Consider the following 16,945-nt stretch of genomic DNA (forward strand, 5'->3'; position numbering starts at 1 on the left):
ATCAATGTCATCCAAATGTCAGCCGTCAACAAACGTAAACCAATATTTATTTAGTACAGAATATTAATTAACTAAAATTGATTTGTCTCGGTGTTCCCGCTGCTCGTTTGCCCCCTTCTGTTTTAAAAAAAACCATAAAATAATGTCAGTCTGTCACATGTCATGTCAAAATCAAAATAATATTCAGCATCCAGCAGAGGTGTTATATTTTTTCTTGAATTAATTTCTTAACAAATTAATATACTATCAGAAGCTTAACAAACAATTACTTTTTAATAGTTCTTAGGGACTGATTTTTACGGTTGCTGAATTATCTATAAAATTACTTACTGACTATATTTGTAACCTAAACAAATATTTTTGTGATATTATTATTTACTTTTCTAGAGATTCAGTTGTAAAGGAAATTGTCTTACAATATGTGTGGCATTATATGCGAAATAAGAAACTCGGGATGTAATTCAATTATCGTAAGTATATTGTTTTAATACACTTTAGAAATGGGATAATGTGCCATACATTTTACGCAAACAATACTGAATGTATTATAAATAATTGCATTTTTCCATTAAAGGATACGCAAATACTACAACGCATTAAAAACAGAGGTCCAGATTGTTATCATACATCTGAGATTTCAGACAGTAAACTGGAGCTATTTTTCTGTGGTGCAGTTTTGTGGATGCAAGGAACAATCCCAGTTAAACAACCTCTAGAGAATAGTAATGGAATTTTACTTTTTAATGGAGATATATTTGATGAGAGTTGGAACAGTGGATTAAATGACACAGAAATAATTATGGACAAACTTAGCAATGCTGTAAGTAACTAGCTAAATAAATTAGATTAAAGATTCATGGAGTAATTTCACTTTAAAATATTAATTTATTACTTCCAGGTAGATTATTCAGAAGAACATATTATAATGCAACTTAAATTATTAAAGGGTCCATTTAGTTTAATTTATTATGATAAATTAGGCAATAATTTATATTTTACCAGAGACAGAATTGGCAGATGCTCCTTGTTAGTCTGTAAAAAGAACAATTCATTGGTTATTGGCAGTGTAATGGGTAATAGCTGTTAGTAAATTCAATGTAATACTTTATATAAAATTAATAAATAAGCTATGAAAATAAGTTTATATTATTTTCAGGAAGAAACTATAATTGTACAGAAATACCTGCTGGGAATATTCAAAAATTAAATTTAAATACTTTTGAAATCACCCTGTATTCATGGCAAAATGAGAAATGGGAAAGGCAATGTGCTTTAGAGGACTGGTTAGATGAAATACAAGGACAACAGAATTTGCCTGATGACAAATTTACCTTTGATTTTGATTCAAATCTGGACCTCAATGATGAGGTATACATAAGCACAAAAATTAATCACATTCCTTAATTTATTGATATTTTTTTAAATGTTTATTTTAGGAAGGTATTATTCAAACAATAGAGTCTGAAGTGAGAAAAAATTATGATAAAATTACATTAATGAGTAATTTAAACAATATAGAAAGTATCAATAATGTTATTCTCAGAATTACTGACTTATTGGAGAAAAGTATTAAAATTCGTCTGAAAACACAACCAAATAAATGCAAGAATTGTATAAAATGTGAAATATCAAAATGTAATCATTGTACCGTTGGTATTTTATGTTCGGGGGGACTAGATTGTACTATTTTGGCTTTATTAGCTGATAAATTTATTGATAAAGATCAACCAATTGATCTTATAAATGTTGCATTTGGTATAAACGAAAATTCCTCTTATGATGTACCAGACAGGATTACTGGTAGACAATCATATGAAGAACTAAAAAGAGTATGTCAATCAAGGTAATCAAAGTAAACATGTTTATGAAAAATATTATAAATTAGCGATACCTTCAAATAAAAATCCATCCATTCATCCAAACATTTGCATTTATAATATTAGTAAGAAGTAAGATATTAATGGTGGATTGTACTTTACTAACAAACCATTACTTTACAGGAAATGGATTTTTAAAGAAGTGAATGTACCAAAAGATGTGTTGGAGGATAAACAAAAATCTACTATAGCCGACTTAGTTTTTCCAAGAAATACTATTCTAGATGAAAGTCTAGGATCAGCTTTATGGTTTGCTGCAAGTGGATATGGTTGTACTTCATCCTGCAGGGTAGGCTTCTTTAAAAGTCACCATGTATTTGATAAAATTAATGTCTTCTCCATTTTTTTATATTATGATGTTGTTTTTTTATTTAGGTTCTTTTACTTGGATCCGGTGCAGATGAGTTATTTGGAGGATATCTACGGCATAGGAAAGCATTTCAAAGACAAGGTTGGCTAGGCTTGGCCAAGGAATTACAACTGGACTGGAATAGAATTTCGTTCAGAAACCTCTCACGTGACAATAGAGTTATATGTGATCATGGCAGGCAACCAAGAATGCCTTATTTAGATGAAGATTTTGTTAATTATATATTAAGTTTGAAGCCATGGTTGAGGTTTGTTTCTATTCATCCAATATCTGACATTTGACAAACAATCATACACATTTTACTTTAAACATAATTTTTTTTTCAGGTGTTTCCCAAATGAAGCACTAGATTGTGGAGTGGGAGATAAGCTTATGTTAAGGCTTGTGGCACTCAGTCTAGGTTTGACAAATGTTGTTACATATCCCAAAAGAGCTCTACAATTTGGATCAAGAATAGCCAATAAGAAGCAAAAGGGTGGTGATTTGTCTAAAAATTTTTTAGAATGTAAATAAAAAAGTTGATAATAATGCGATGTTTAGTTTTTATTTCGTCTTCCCCTAAATCCCCGATTCTTTTCCCAATATCTACAGTATCTTCATTGACTTATTTAGCAACTTTAGCTTTGGATAACAAGTAGAGGTCTTGCAAAATAAATAAAAGGTAAATTTACTTAAACACCAATATCAATTTATTGTGCAGAATAGTTTAATTTTCGTAAACTTATTTTTTTCATTCTAAAGGAAAAAAAGACAACGGGCAAAATACCATGTCTCCAACTCAAGCAGTTGACCAATAAACTAAATGTAAAGGCTGATGGATGTTGGTGACAGATCATTTGTCAATGTCAGTTCAGTTATATTTTAAAAATTACACAAAAAATAAGAAAGACCAATTGATGAGATCGTATAACATATTAATTGTTAAATAGTTGTAAAGCCGAGATCTTGGGGAGTATATGAAGCAACTAGAAGTGTTTCTCATATATCAATCTCTTACATTATAATACAAATTCAAAATGCAGCAGCCTTTCATAAATTCAAAGGATGATATTCAAATAGATCTGAATCAAGTTAGAATAGATATTATTCACGGTATACGTGAATGTAGCGACCGTGGGCTAACGCAAACTGTTAAATGGTTGTCAGAATTAAATTACGCGCTAAAGGATCACAAAATAAATAATATACAATCAATTTACGATGATGGTATACTCCCAGATGAGCGTGAGACATATTTGTTAGCAAAAAGCTATTTCGATTGCCAGGAGTATGATAGAAGTGCGCACTTTTTGGAAAATTGTAACAGTCCTAAATGTGTATTTTTATTCAGATACTCACAATATATGTCCAGTGAGAAGAAAAGACTAGATAACTCTACTGATATAGGTCCAGACAATTCAGAGTCAACACAAGTGTTGTTAGATTTACTATCATTTTTTAAGGTAACGCCAGGAAATACATATTAATTGATTTGTTGATAATATACAATGTTTATATTTTCTGTTATCTTTTAGGCAAATCATAATAATTTAGATGGTTACCTGCTGTATTTAGAAGGAGTTATTTTAAAGAAATTAGATCTGAGAAGTCAAGCAGTCTCAGTTCTACAATCTGCAGTGGCTGCGGTACCAACACTTTGGGCTGCATGGGTGGAACTTGCTGGTTTAGCAAATGAGTATGAAGCATTGGATTCCTTACAGCTGCCGAAACATTGGATGATGTATTTTTTTGCAGCTCATGCATTTGTTGAGTTAAAATTATCAGAACAGGCTTTAGAAGCATATATTGGTTTAGCAAATGCTGGTTTTAACAAAAGCACATATGTGACAGCACAAATGGCAATTGCTCATCATGATAGAAGAGGTAACTGTCATTGAAATTTAAAAATCGATTTCTTGGTAACTGGTGTTTTTGTTAAATTGAAAGTTGAAGAACTTGTTCTTAGGAATGTATGTAATGTTACTTTGTCGAAAATAGTGGTATATGTTTCTGCTTACCATCTAAAATAGTTAAATTTCTTTGTGAAAATTAACATAAGTGAAAATCTAATTTCTTGTATTTTTTTTTCTAGATGTGGATTCAGCGTTGGCATTATTTGGTGAACTTTATCAGAATGATCCATACCGGCTTGACAATTGGGATGTTTACTCTCACTTGTTGTATTTGAAAGAGAAGCGTATGGAATTAGCAAAATTAGCGCAAAAAGCTGTCTCCATTGATAAATATAGAGTAGAAACATGTTGTGTTGTTGGTAAGTATTAAACCAAAACTGCATTTATTCTAACTATTTACTTAGAAGATCTGTGGTTTTGATAGTGTCAAATATCCATAGGTGTGGAATCTCGTAATTTTAAGCAACCAGCTTCTCATTTGCCTCTTTATAAAAAGGAGTTATTTAAATAATTTATTTTCTTAATAATAACTAATTCGGATGAATTGTTACAATCATTTTTAATTTATTCAAAGAAATATATTACTCAATTGTTTTGGTTATTAATTTGTCTGTTTTAATAATATATTTTTGTAGGTAACTATTACAGTCTGAGAAGTGAACATCAAAAGGCTGTAGTGTATTTCCAAAGGGCTTTATCTCTGGACCCACAATATCTTTCAGCTTGGATACTAATGGGCCATGAATTTATTGAATTGCAGAACTCTAATGCTGCTATTCAGTGCTATAGACAAGCAATTGGTATGTAATATGTGCTACTTTTTTCTATATATAAACATTTAGAAATTAAATAGCTTTAGTAGTCTTTGTTTTTTTAGTCATATCCTATTAATTACAGCAATTATTTGAGTACATTTAATTTATCTGCTTATTGTGGATGACCAACTGTAATAAAATTTAAAATTAGGTAACATATTTCATAATATAGTTGTACCTGCATAAGCAAAAACCCAAAGGATTGTAATATTTTTCTTTTATCCGAGTTTCAAAAGTACAAAAGGTAATAATTTTAGATTTGATGAATCTTCTCTGCTTTACAGATGTTAATAGAAATGACTACAGAGCATGGAATGGATTGGGTCAGGCATATGAAATTTTAGGTTTAAACGGCTACTGTATATATTACTACTCAAGAGCTGCACAACTAAAGCCTGACGATTCCAGAATGTTGGTATCACTCGGAGAGGCTTACGAGAAAATGGAGAAGATACCTAATGCTCTGAAATGTTATTACAAAGCACATAGTACGGGTGATATTGAAGGCATGGCATTATTTAAGTTGGCCAAGTAAGCTTATATTTTTCTTAAAGCTTAAGTTTCTTTTGGCTTGTTTATAAGATTCCAAACACGTATATAACGATAACTTGTAATTTTGGATTTTTTTCAGATTATACGAAAAGTCAAACATGCCGAACAGTGCGGCGGCAGCGTACACAGCAGCTTGCCAAGAGCCCGGCAATGCAGGCAGTAAAGAGCTGCCTCCTGCGCAGCGTTACCTCGCGCAGTACTACCTGCGCTTCGCCCTGCTCGACCACGCCGCGCACTATGCCTATAAATGTCTCGAGCACGAAAGCGTAAGATACACATTTTCTTAGCATTGCCTACCTTTAATACATATACTCTAGTGTTCTTAGGTCATCTGGGACAGTCCGTATCCTACTAACAAAATTATACTGAATGTTGTTTCACAAATGTGTTGACTTGTGTGGTAATATGAAAAACAAGCAATCTTTAGACATATTTATGCTTTAGATGATCCAAGTTTCATTCTCAATCCAGAAGGGGAGGATAGAAAAAAGGTTAGGATATAATTAGTTCTATAGCAATTTAACATTATTTTTTTTAGACCAAAGAAGCCGGTAAAAATATATTAAAAGCTATATCAGAGAAGCGATTGGCCGCTTCGTCTTCACAATGTGCAAATTTGCCCGAAGACTTGCCAGATGCTATCAAAAATATATCTACCTCATCGTTAAGTCACGACGCATCGAAAACTCCATTCCCCAGCCCCAACACTGCGCCTGATAACTTCTCTACACCGATGTACTCGAAGAAGAGTAGTAAATACAAAATGTGACATACAAGTGTAAGGAAAAGTAAAATGTAAAGAGACATACCAAAGTGTTGTGACATGTTTCTAATTGTGAATGGAAAGTATTTTCATTTTCACTATCCTCTTACTGCTGTACTGTAAAAAGTAGAATTATATCATTCTTTTCATGCTTAAAACCTTTTAGATGCTGTGCTGTCTATACTGGAAAAAATGTAAATGTGTAAAATTTAAAATTATAATATAAACAAACATTGTATGAAGTTGTCTTTTATTTGTCCAATTACTGCAATACCAAACAAATGATTAAAAAAAAAGTGTCGGCTATTTTGTGAAGTCTTGATACAGAGTACAAATAAAACTACAAGTAAAAAAATTAATATTGATTTATTTTTACAAATTTAAACAAATTAACAGATCTTGGTGCTCGAATAGTTAAAAATTAATTACATTAAAATTAAAATAAATAGTCAAGTGCATTGATTAATAATTAAAAAAAAATTGTTCAAATTAGCTCATTGCAAATAAAATTATTGATTACAATCACAGATGAAACAAATTAATTTGAGAGCTTACTTCATGAAAAAAACATCAATAAAATATCAAATTAACTATAATTTACTATAAGAAAGAGAATATTTGATCATGTGTTTGTCATTTCATTAAGTGTTTATAAAATTAAAAGCTTAACATTTTCTATTATTAGTAAGGCAGATATGAAATATGAGATTAACTAATAATAAATATTTAATTACAAGATTTCTGTATGAAATACATATTTAAAACTGTTATAACAATTAATCTAGCCTCGTAAAATCTTGAAAATTAATACATCCTGTCTATTAATAGACACTTCCATGTTTAGACTCACTAATGACTTTGAGTACGACGAATTAATATTCTAAAGTGTTCAGTCCAACTATAACTGACAATCAAATTTTAATAATCACATTCCAATATTTAAATAAGGCACATATTAAGAACTTCAAGTTTTAAGGTAACAACAATTTGTATACAGATTTTTTGTATTACATCCCATGATAAACATAAACTTCATCACACGCAGTGTGGGTTTCTGAGACCAAAATCTTCATTTAAAATAAACTGTTATATCGGTTTTGTCAAAGATAAAGACAGGGATGATAATGTGTTTTATACAGAGATTTTGATCTCAGTACCCAACGGTAAGGCATATCGAAATTTACTAAAGTTAGATTTATTCTGAATTGACATTTTTCTTATTATATTTACTGTGGGTTTCTGAATCCAAAATTTCTATTTAAAACATTGTTTATTCTGTGTAAAATCTTGACAGGGATGATGATATGTTTTATACAGAGATTTTGGTGTCAGAAACCTGCGGTATGTCGTAGTTGATGAAGATTGCAATTGGTCAAATACAATTAAGCCATAATACATTTGAAATGTAATACTATTGAGCTCATTTCAACTAATTTGTGCCACATCTAGTCTTTATTAAACGTTTGACATTCTTTTATTTTTAAATAACATCCAAGATTGCCAATTTTATAATTACAAATGACTCGGAGCTTTCATTAAATACTATAAATAATAAAGCTACCAGTATCTTTAGTCTTCATACATTCAAATAATTCTACAACTCTTTTCTAAATAATCTCTATACGAGAAATCTCATATTACGAATTTTTAAGGCAGATTTAGGCACTTTTTTTACAACCATAATAAGCATGTTAATACTATTGCAGTGTAAATATATTTATAAATAATTGCTATATTTTGTTTTTAAAAAAAAAGTTTTAACAATATTAAATTTGTAGCATGATTTGTGCTTTCTATTTTATTTGTTCTTAAATGACTTAATCTCGATGACTCATCAAAGAAATGGGTTTTTGGAATTTCCAAATGTCGGGTTGCTTGTAGGCTGAAATAAAATAATATCATTTTATTATAATGAATAAAAACTTTAATTCATTCATTAAGGATGTATGGTTACTATATTTTGTATTAGCCCGCAAGCCCTTATGTTATATTATATTTTACATTTATACTCATTGTAAGCGAAACTTTGTGTTTTTTATGACTAAATAAAGATCTTTAAACCGAAGAATATTGTGGGAATGGATGTACATGATATTTGCCACAGTTAAAATTAGTGTGGAGAAGTGCATAAAGCTATTTATTAGTATTAAAAAAATAAAACAAACAATAATTGCTTACAATATGGATATTTGAAAATAGCAATGCATACAACAATATAATGATAATTGATAATGTAAAATGTAGCTGTGACTTCTTTTGTAACATCTGGGCAAAAACCATGTTTAACTAAATTGGTCATAATTGGGTGGTTTTCCCTAAATAATTTATATTGAACTTTTAATAAATATTTTGAAATGTCTGTTTAAAAATTTTATATTATCTCATCAAAAATTTAATATCTGAGTCATAATATATAGAACATATCAAATAAAAATATTTATATAACAGAATTCTTTGTATGTATGATTCAAGAGGAAACAAAAAGCATAACAAAACTGTTATCATCCACTAGCCTCACTAACTTCCTGTGTTATCAATGTGTAGTACATAGTTGTACTGTATTCTATTTTAGTTACGATACAATGAAATATTTAATTATTCATCTAACAAAACTTTAGACCCACGCTGAATATTATATTACTGCCATATAAACAGTTGTGGTTAATAAACTATTCTAAATCATTAACTACGATTATATAAGTAAATACAATAACTAGATTATGTTATAAATTATTCTATATCTATAACCAAGTGTTACAGTTATAAAGGTTATCTGTTTGAAATTTACCCATCTGATGAAAAATAAGACACTTAATAGATTCATTGCCACCGAATTGTCCTGTGAGGCTCGTAATGGCATGGTAAGTTTTAAATGGTCTCATAACAAATGTAACTCATTTCATGAGAAATGTCAAAATATGTTTATGTTAGTATTCTGTGAGATTGTGGTTTAACCAATCTAACACACTTGTATAGAAATGGAGCACTATTGTTTATGATGTTTTGTTAAAAAATGTTTTTAGTTAGCAATGAATTGATTTAAACAATAACGTTATATTATTTTCAGTTTTATGAGAAATATGGAGCAGATTATAGTCCCATTGAACTGAACCATGAAGATTTAATCATTTAATATAAACTAGAAATATTATTTTACATTAGTCATTCTCAGTGACTTACACATTACGTAATTTTAACGTACGATATTTTGATACTAGATGATTCATGTTAATGTGATATCAATAAAATTGTGTGACTATATAAGAGATGTACACTTGATTTTAACTGTCGCTTACATCCCAATTATTTTATGATGAGTTAGTGTTATTATGTTTGCATTCTCCTTTACTTAAAAAAACCCTTGCTACGTCTTTTTTTAAGCTATCCTAAAGATGTCTGCCAATTTTACCTAAAAGTGTTTTCTTTAAACCGTTTGACATGCAAAAATAATAGCATTTTTAATTTACTTACCATGAATGGATTAACTGGTACAGGGGGTGTAGAAGACCATCCGCCGTTGAAAAATGGGTTTTTATTAGAGAACAAATCATTGGTAGTTGAGCTTTGGAATGGATTTTTATTATTCATATTATTACTTTCTTCTGAAAATATAAAGATTGAAATTAAATATTTCAGTAATATTTGTTTTTTAATTTGAAAATAGCAATACTTACCCATATTTTTCATATTCTGCTGTCTTAAAGCTAAGTCTAAGTCCGCTAGAGCAGCGTACCTGTCATCTGAAAATTACCACATCGAGATTTTTAACCATGGATTTACTCTACATACAGACAACCTGGATAAGTGAGACAAATATAAGAGAGAGCATACGGTTATGCAAGAGCCCATGTCCAGTCCAGATTGACTAACTCTACATGTGAAAAACTTGGGTTAAAGAAGTGAGAAAAATATCGGTACCTTGGACTCTGCCTTATTTATATTACACGTTTTTGTAATGAAAAAATAATGAGTTTAAGGAAATACTGAGCCTCAGTTTGAATTTAATATTTCATTTACAAAAATGGTATATTATCAATGTATTACTTACTTGTATTAGCGGTACTCGTAGTGTTAGAACTAAAAGCATTAAAATTTGTTATAGTTGTGGACGGATTGTTGAAAAAATTATTATTCACATTATTATTAAATTGAGAACTGTTATAAATATTTGCTGTAGTGAAGTCAACAGGAAAACTGAAACAATGAAATATTTGTTTAATATATAATTATCACAAATTAAAAACTAAGATTATTATTACTCACTCAGTGACTGGTGCTGAGACCGACGATGTGGAGATAGGAGCGGTTATAACAGATGGTATTGGCTGCGAGAAATTGTTAACAGGTCTTGCCAATTTTTGACTGGTGTCACTAGCTGGTGTATTAACTACTTTAGCCATGCTCACCATTACATTATTATTACTATTTTTTGAAGTTTGCGGAGATATTGATATCAATGGTGCTGTCACGGATGCTCCGCCGATCGACTTCACTTTAGTTTTATTTTTTAATGACGAACTACCATTGGTAACAGGGGGATTATTAAGTGGGGAGTCGAGGTAGTAACGCTTCTTTTCATATTTATCAGACATAAAATCTTTAACGCTTTGTTCGTCGTTAAAGTTAACACTTTCTCCATCGTATAAACCTAACCACACGCGTCTACAGTAATCGTTTCCTCTTGCTTTTATAAATTCTATCTCTTCCGGTGTAAACGTGGCCATTGAGATCGACTTCACGCGATGAGGAGGTGTAAGACCACGCCTGAAATTTATAATACAATACAAACTTACTGTTTGTTGTTCTCATTTGATCATATAACGCAAAAGTTATACTTACAACATTCCCGAACATTTTGAACAGACAAACGAACCAATTGTAGAGTTAACGTAGGTGGGTCCTCTTTGATTACAATCTAAGCAATATTTGTTTCCATTTAGAGATATAAGTTCACGCAAAATTTCCAAATTTCTGTCGTCTTGCTTCCGACGGCTCGCAGCCATTTTTCGTTATGTATAAATTTTATTTATGTATTCTTTTGGCGATGCCTTTTACTTTGTCTATGAATCTAATCTGTCACGTAGCTGTCATTTCTAATGTCAAAGAGATGTCAAAGTGCCAGGGACGTAGACAAATATTTAATTTTTAGTCATTTCATTTATAGCGGAAATTTCTTGATTCATACTCATTTTGATAATAAATCCGTACAAAATTATTGGATGTAAAATCTTGTTCAGTTTAATTTGTTTAACATTTAAATACTATTACTGCTCTAGTGATAAGTGACAATTATCGTCATAATAAATCAAACTAAGTAGACATAAAATGTGTGTTTCAGAACAGCAATCTGTCAAGCTGTCTAGTTGTCAAATGTCAACCAGTCGAACTTGAATTGGTTTTGTAATTTGTATTGGCTTTTCTATTCATTGCGTTTGCGTTGTTGCTCGGTAACTTTAGTGATTTACCATTTCAAATAGGACATTTGAGAAATACTCGGTGTCGGTCGACTTTGTACGAATACGAACGTTTTATGTTGTTAAAGTGGTAAAAAGTTTTTGGGAATCATCAACAGTAAATTGTGCAGACAGCCGATAAATTAATAAAAGAATAATTGTACCGTACTTAATATTACTTGGTGATAACCATAAATAACTTAATTTGCAATTTGATTTAACATCGAACATTTGGAATAAGTAAAATTTAAATATGGCAGAAAACAATCCAGACTCAATTCCTTCAGATGTAGAAAACACTTATACCACACCAGCAAACGATCCTAAAAACATGCAGGAGGTTACGCAGTATGTAAGTAGTTTTTTAAGGTTTTTGTCTTGATATGTTTATATCACAAACTAAAATGTATCCACCTTAGTTTAAATTTTATAAACATTTACAAAAATTATTTAATTTTCAGGTCCAGACTCTGCTGCAAACAATGCAGGATAAGTTCCAAAGCATGTCAGATCAAATAATAAACAGAATAGATGAAATGGGCACTAGAGTTGATGAATTAGAGAAAAATATCACTGATCTTATGACTCAAGCCGGAGTTGAAAATGAGAAGTAGTACGGTAACACATACATCTAGTATAGTTATATGTTACACCCAAAGATACCCTGTGCCTGGATTTTAAATCATATAGATAAAAATGAAAACACACAATCTTTTGTAATGCTATTGAACTAGTTTAAAAATAATTCATATGTAATACAGAGTAATGCTATGTGGCAGAACTACTAGATTTGCCACAAAAAAAAACAAAGAATAGGTAACAGTTTTATAGATTGTAGTATATTTAAACACATAGTTGTCACCTTGCCAATAAAAATTAAACTTAAAAATTTATTGATTTGAAAAAATTTACTGTTCCAATTTTTTTTGTTATATTGATCAGTGCACTTATACCTATTCTTTTATACCTAATTCTTTTAATTATTTTTTCTCATTTACTTATGCAACTAAATATTATTTTTGGATTCTCTCATACAAAGCACCTTGTGCAAAGATTTGTGAGTATTTTATTTAGGGGTAAAAGCTGTCAGAAATAATAATTACTGGTTCGGATATTAAAATAAAAAAATCATGAAAAAAGCTATGTTAAACTCAAAAACATTAACTTAGTGGTTATCAATATAAGAATTTATTTTTTATTGTAACCTCCATAAACAATTACTTTTCATGCACAAAACTGCTGTTGTATTTTTTCTCATTAGAGATATTATATTAATATGCGTATGTATGTATTAAAAACATATAGATTTGCACTATTAATTTCTGCATAGTAATTTAGATAATAGTGCAAATATATTTAAGAATTATGGAATATATCAGTAGACTTTGTAACACGAATTGATTTATAATTAAAGTTAATTCAAAAAAAATTGATTGTTTTTTATGATTATTGGTAGCACGCGAGTTCGCAAGCGCCGAATTAAAAAAAACGTACATTTCCAATATACGCAAAGAAGTTTGTTCCATAGGAAATGTGAAACTTTTCTTTGTAGGTTATTTTTGGGTTGTGATACGGAAGGGTGAGTATTGATTTTGATTAGTCCCTGTTACAAGCTGGCACAATTTAAGGGGAACGTTGGGCATGGCAATAAATATGAATCGAAACTGATATACAACATGCAAAGATGTTTAGTCTAAGAGCCTGTATACGCCAATGTCTTCGCGACTCAACATTCGTGACTTACATAAATCAGACTATGTCCAAATGTCCTTTTAGACGATGATTTTCATCAGTAACGAAATATATCACGTTTTTAGCATAAATGTGCTTGTAATACGATTAATGGTAATTTGGATGTCGATCACCAGACTGAAGACAGGCGTAAAGTGGAAGTAATTCGTTTAGTTTAATAAGTGTGGATGCTGGAGAACAAATTTCAGTCCTTTCCCCTTTCCCATCCATCATAAGAAGGATAAAATGGGGAAGGGGAAATGGACTCGGCGGGGGAAAAGATGTTTAGTAAGGGGAGATACCCTTTTTCTGTACGTTGGGATGTTTGTTTGTTGTTTGCAAGAATAGTAAACAATGTAGACCGTAAAACTTTTATTTAATATACAATTAATTCTTACGTTACAAAATTTCAATATAATAGAAGAAATTGTTGTTCGACAATTAGCTAACGCGATTCAGTTTCTTCCGATGATTCCTCTTCATCTGATTCCGAGTCCTGAAAATTATATAATATATCAGACAGCATTGGAATGATATTTATGGTGTTCAATGGGGTGGACTTGGACAAAGATACCATTTATAATGTCATAATTTATAAAAATATTATCAGAAAAAAATAACCAATAGTCAATACCGTCGATTCTTCGTCTTTTGATGAAGACTGATTCATCAAAGCAGCAAGGGACCCGGATCGTTGCTTTCCAACTGCGGCGCCCTTATCTGGCGAACTTAGTTTCCCCAAGCTCTGAAATATTTCATTTATTATTTCAAATGGATCACAAATTATACTTCTTATCTTACCTATAAATGAGGTTTACACAACACTAAGAAAAGGCGCGAAATAAGAAATGTGTCTATGGTGTATGTAAATTCGGTGATATTTTTTTTATATTTACCGCCGTGTCACCGTCGTCTTTCACCGGTGATTGTGGGTACATCAGTGTTGCCAGTGATAAAGATCTCGCTGATATTCCGGTACTCACTTGTTTTTCGGGAGATCTTAGTTTTCTCTTGAAATTCTATGAAAACATGCTTGTGCTATAATAAATGCATTTGAATAGTAATGTCAACAAAATTATGAACTAAAAGAAATGCAGCATTAAGTATCATGCAATTTTATCACGTATGCAAGATGTAAGGCAAAAGTAAACGAAAGCTCTCAATGGTGGTACCAAACTTCAAGCAAAAAAAAAATTAACAACAGCATGGTTATAGTGGAATTCAATAGGAATAAGAAATTATATTCGCAGATGCTACTGGCTGACGATTTTATGCTTTGGATAACGATGATATAAACGTCTGTTTTTAAACATCTGTGTTTATATAGATAAAATTGTTTAGATAGGTTTGTTATTATATTATTATTTTAATTGAATTCGACTATAGATAATGTACAGAATCTACTTTTGAAGATATTTAAGGAACACGATATTTTAACGAGATTGCTTTATAACATTAACCGAATACAAAGCGTGGCGTAGCCTCTGTTATGGTGCACGCATTGTAAGTGCCTAAGTGCCTCAATTATTCACTTATCTTTTCTGTTTATTTTATAAAATAACTTTTACCGTTGGTTCTTCAGTTGTAAGGCCTGTGTCCAATAGCTTGAGAAAAATTATACAATATAAATTGGTTAGGTACTTAAAGACTATATTTAAGAATGCTTTTCTTCAGTCAAAGTGAGACAAGACAATATACGCTAAAAGTTGTTTTACCTACGTTAATCATGACAAAGGATGAGTCCCTTCGCAATCATCCCATCCATAAACTAAATGATTAAAAAAAAAGAAAACTCTTTGATATAATCTACTTATTTTGGAATCATATTTTTAATCAAAAATATTATTTCAATTCGTGCTATAATTAGTAATTACTCAGATAACCAAAGAGATGTATAATTGACCTAAATACCTCTAAATCAGCTATGTCGTTAACATCAGCAATCTGTTGATAAGCCACTGTTAATAGCTCTACAGCTTTCGTGTGGAAAGTCATTTCTATCATAACGAAGTTGGATAGAAGAGATTTAAGTTGCTGAAGTTTACGTCGTTCGAAGAATTCCGTCTGCTCACTCAAACCTTTTGCTGTACGAGACATTTCAGCCGACGCTTTTATTAGTTCCGATTCTGCGTACGTCTGTATTAAAAAAAACCTTCTATTAGTACCATCTTTGTACAAGATTATCACAGATGGGAGCATGGTCAAGCACTAGCTTATTCAATAAAAAAGAAATAGATTTTCGTAAACGCATAGACTATCTAAAGCGGATTCCACAGAAACGATTGTGGCACGGTATGGTTGGTTCCTAGGTTATATTTCTGAGGCATAAAATTTAGCATGCTACCTTAATAATATTGTTTGTGTAGTTTGTTTTGGTCTTAGTTTTATGTCTTGTTGAGTTTCGATGTGTGTCATGTCCCAACTACAAATATTACTTTATCCTTACTACTTGCTGTCGATTAAATGGTTGTCTTTCCCTGGCTTTGTCCAGGACTTTCTTCCGCGCCATTTCCTTTTCTCTAACGTTCATTGTGTGCTTTAGTTCCTCTCTAGCATGTTTGCAGATTGCTTCATATTGACATAGCTCACCGATTACCTACAATTACATTAGTTCATACACTTTACTTACTTACTCCGCTGGTGCATCCACACTTAGTGGGTCTTGGTCATACACTTTAATATAAGTAAAATACAGTTGTTTTGTTTCAGACGGTATATTAGGTATTATTTAAGTTAATAAAAGTTTTCACAGTACTGTTTATTTCATTTATAAGTGTATCTTAACATGATCCCTAGAAAAATACGTTGTTCACATTACCTTTGCTTCTAAACGTTGGACTTCACAATTCCGATATTCTTCGATCGCCGTAAGAGTAATAGATAAGTTATCTAAACCTGAACTTAAAGACTTGTTAACAATCTCATTGTTAGCATAATCTTTTATTACTTTGGCCAGTTCGTCTCCCATGTCTCGTACTCTGTCAAAGAGGCATCAACAGTTGGTATAATTAAAAATTCTAAAGAAAAAATAAAGAATATGCATTTTTTTACAGCATAATTCTAGGTTCAGGTTTTGAATTTAAGGATAGAAAGAAGTTCAAATATTTTATAATATAATATATTTGGTGAAAAAATGACTTCTTTATTTAATTCTCACTTCAATACCTTATTTTTTCAATGGGATTTTAAAGTTTTTACCTAGCCGTCTTCCTTGCGTAATCTCCAAACGCGACACATAAATCTCCAAAATTCTTTTCAACGCTAGTAATGCGGTCTTGAATAAATTTCGCTTGCTGCTCATAACTTAAAGAATGAGAATTTTCTCCTCTGAACATATTTATACTTACAAATTATTTCTCATTAACCTTTTATTTATTTGAAAAACAGTCTTGTGTTTATAAAAGTCGTTGCCATGGAGACTACGACTTGGCATCACAGATGAAGTAAAATAAAGCAATAAAGCTTTAGCCTTTAAATTAAAATATTAAATAA

At 30.8% G+C, this 16,945-nt stretch overlaps 5 protein-coding genes across 8 annotated transcripts; 3 read left to right on the forward strand and 2 right to left on the reverse strand.

The window, feature by feature from the left end:
• Positions 1-19: 19 nt before the first annotated feature.
• Positions 20-2,777, forward strand: LOC106118308 (asparagine synthetase domain-containing protein CG17486). 4 transcript variants are annotated; one of them, XM_013312946.1, is made up of 9 exons: positions 20-34; positions 388-470; positions 575-820; positions 899-1,073; positions 1,157-1,368; positions 1,437-1,843; positions 2,001-2,166; positions 2,253-2,494; positions 2,574-2,777. In XM_013312946.1, the coding sequence occupies exons 2-9, from the start codon at positions 420-422 to the stop codon at positions 2,758-2,760; spliced, it is 1,686 nt and encodes a 561-aa protein (XP_013168400.1). In that variant the 5' UTR covers positions 20-34; positions 388-419; the 3' UTR covers positions 2,761-2,777. The 4 variants fall into 4 exon arrangements, with proteins under 4 accessions (XP_013168400.1, XP_013168399.1, XP_013168398.1 ...); XM_013312945.1 differs by lacking the exon at positions 20-34 and adding an exon at positions 168-199; XM_013312944.1 differs by lacking the exon at positions 20-34 and having other exon boundaries at positions 215-470.
• Positions 2,778-3,109: 332 nt separating this feature from the next.
• LOC106118118 (cell division cycle protein 23) lies at positions 3,110-6,467 on the forward strand. Its single transcript, XM_013312672.1, has 7 exons — positions 3,110-3,689; positions 3,762-4,110; positions 4,319-4,498; positions 4,775-4,939; positions 5,239-5,485; positions 5,586-5,772; positions 6,045-6,467. The coding sequence occupies exons 1-7, from the start codon at positions 3,264-3,266 to the stop codon at positions 6,273-6,275; spliced, it is 1,785 nt and encodes a 594-aa protein (XP_013168126.1). The 5' UTR covers positions 3,110-3,263; the 3' UTR covers positions 6,276-6,467.
• A 420-nt stretch (positions 6,468-6,887) lies between these two features.
• drongo (Arf GTPase activating protein drongo) lies at positions 6,888-11,335 on the reverse strand. The gene is made up of 6 exons (XM_013313046.1): positions 11,109-11,335; positions 10,533-11,033; positions 10,318-10,463; positions 9,944-10,009; positions 9,741-9,871; positions 6,888-8,151 (listed from the first exon to the last, which is right to left on the reverse strand). The coding sequence occupies exons 1-6, from the start codon at positions 11,270-11,272 to the stop codon at positions 8,104-8,106; spliced, it is 1,056 nt and encodes a 351-aa protein (XP_013168500.1). The 5' UTR covers positions 11,273-11,335; the 3' UTR covers positions 6,888-8,103.
• Positions 11,336-11,630: 295 nt separating this feature from the next.
• On the forward strand, positions 11,631-12,528 carry LOC106118274 (heat shock factor-binding protein 1). The gene is made up of 2 exons (XM_013312888.1): positions 11,631-12,074; positions 12,184-12,528. Exons 1-2 carry the CDS (start codon positions 11,976-11,978, stop codon positions 12,334-12,336), a joined length of 252 nt encoding a protein of 83 aa, XP_013168342.1. The 5' UTR covers positions 11,631-11,975; the 3' UTR covers positions 12,337-12,528.
• Positions 12,529-12,705: 177 nt separating this feature from the next.
• Positions 12,706-16,937, reverse strand: Fam92 (CBY1 interacting BAR domain containing protein Fam92). The gene is made up of 7 exons (XM_013312887.1): positions 16,652-16,937; positions 16,272-16,431; positions 15,900-16,049; positions 15,365-15,589; positions 14,350-14,472; positions 14,088-14,198; positions 12,706-13,949 (listed from the first exon to the last, which is right to left on the reverse strand). Exons 1-7 carry the CDS (start codon positions 16,786-16,788, stop codon positions 13,899-13,901), a joined length of 957 nt encoding a protein of 318 aa, XP_013168341.1. The 5' UTR covers positions 16,789-16,937; the 3' UTR covers positions 12,706-13,898.
• Between the last annotated feature and the right edge of the window lie 8 nt (positions 16,938-16,945).

The sequence above is a fragment of the Papilio xuthus genome, unplaced genomic scaffold, assembly GCF_000836235.2.
Source record: "Papilio xuthus unplaced genomic scaffold, Pxut_1.1 DF827597.1, whole genome shotgun sequence".
Lineage (NCBI taxonomy): Eukaryota > Metazoa > Arthropoda > Insecta > Lepidoptera > Papilionidae > Papilio > Papilio xuthus.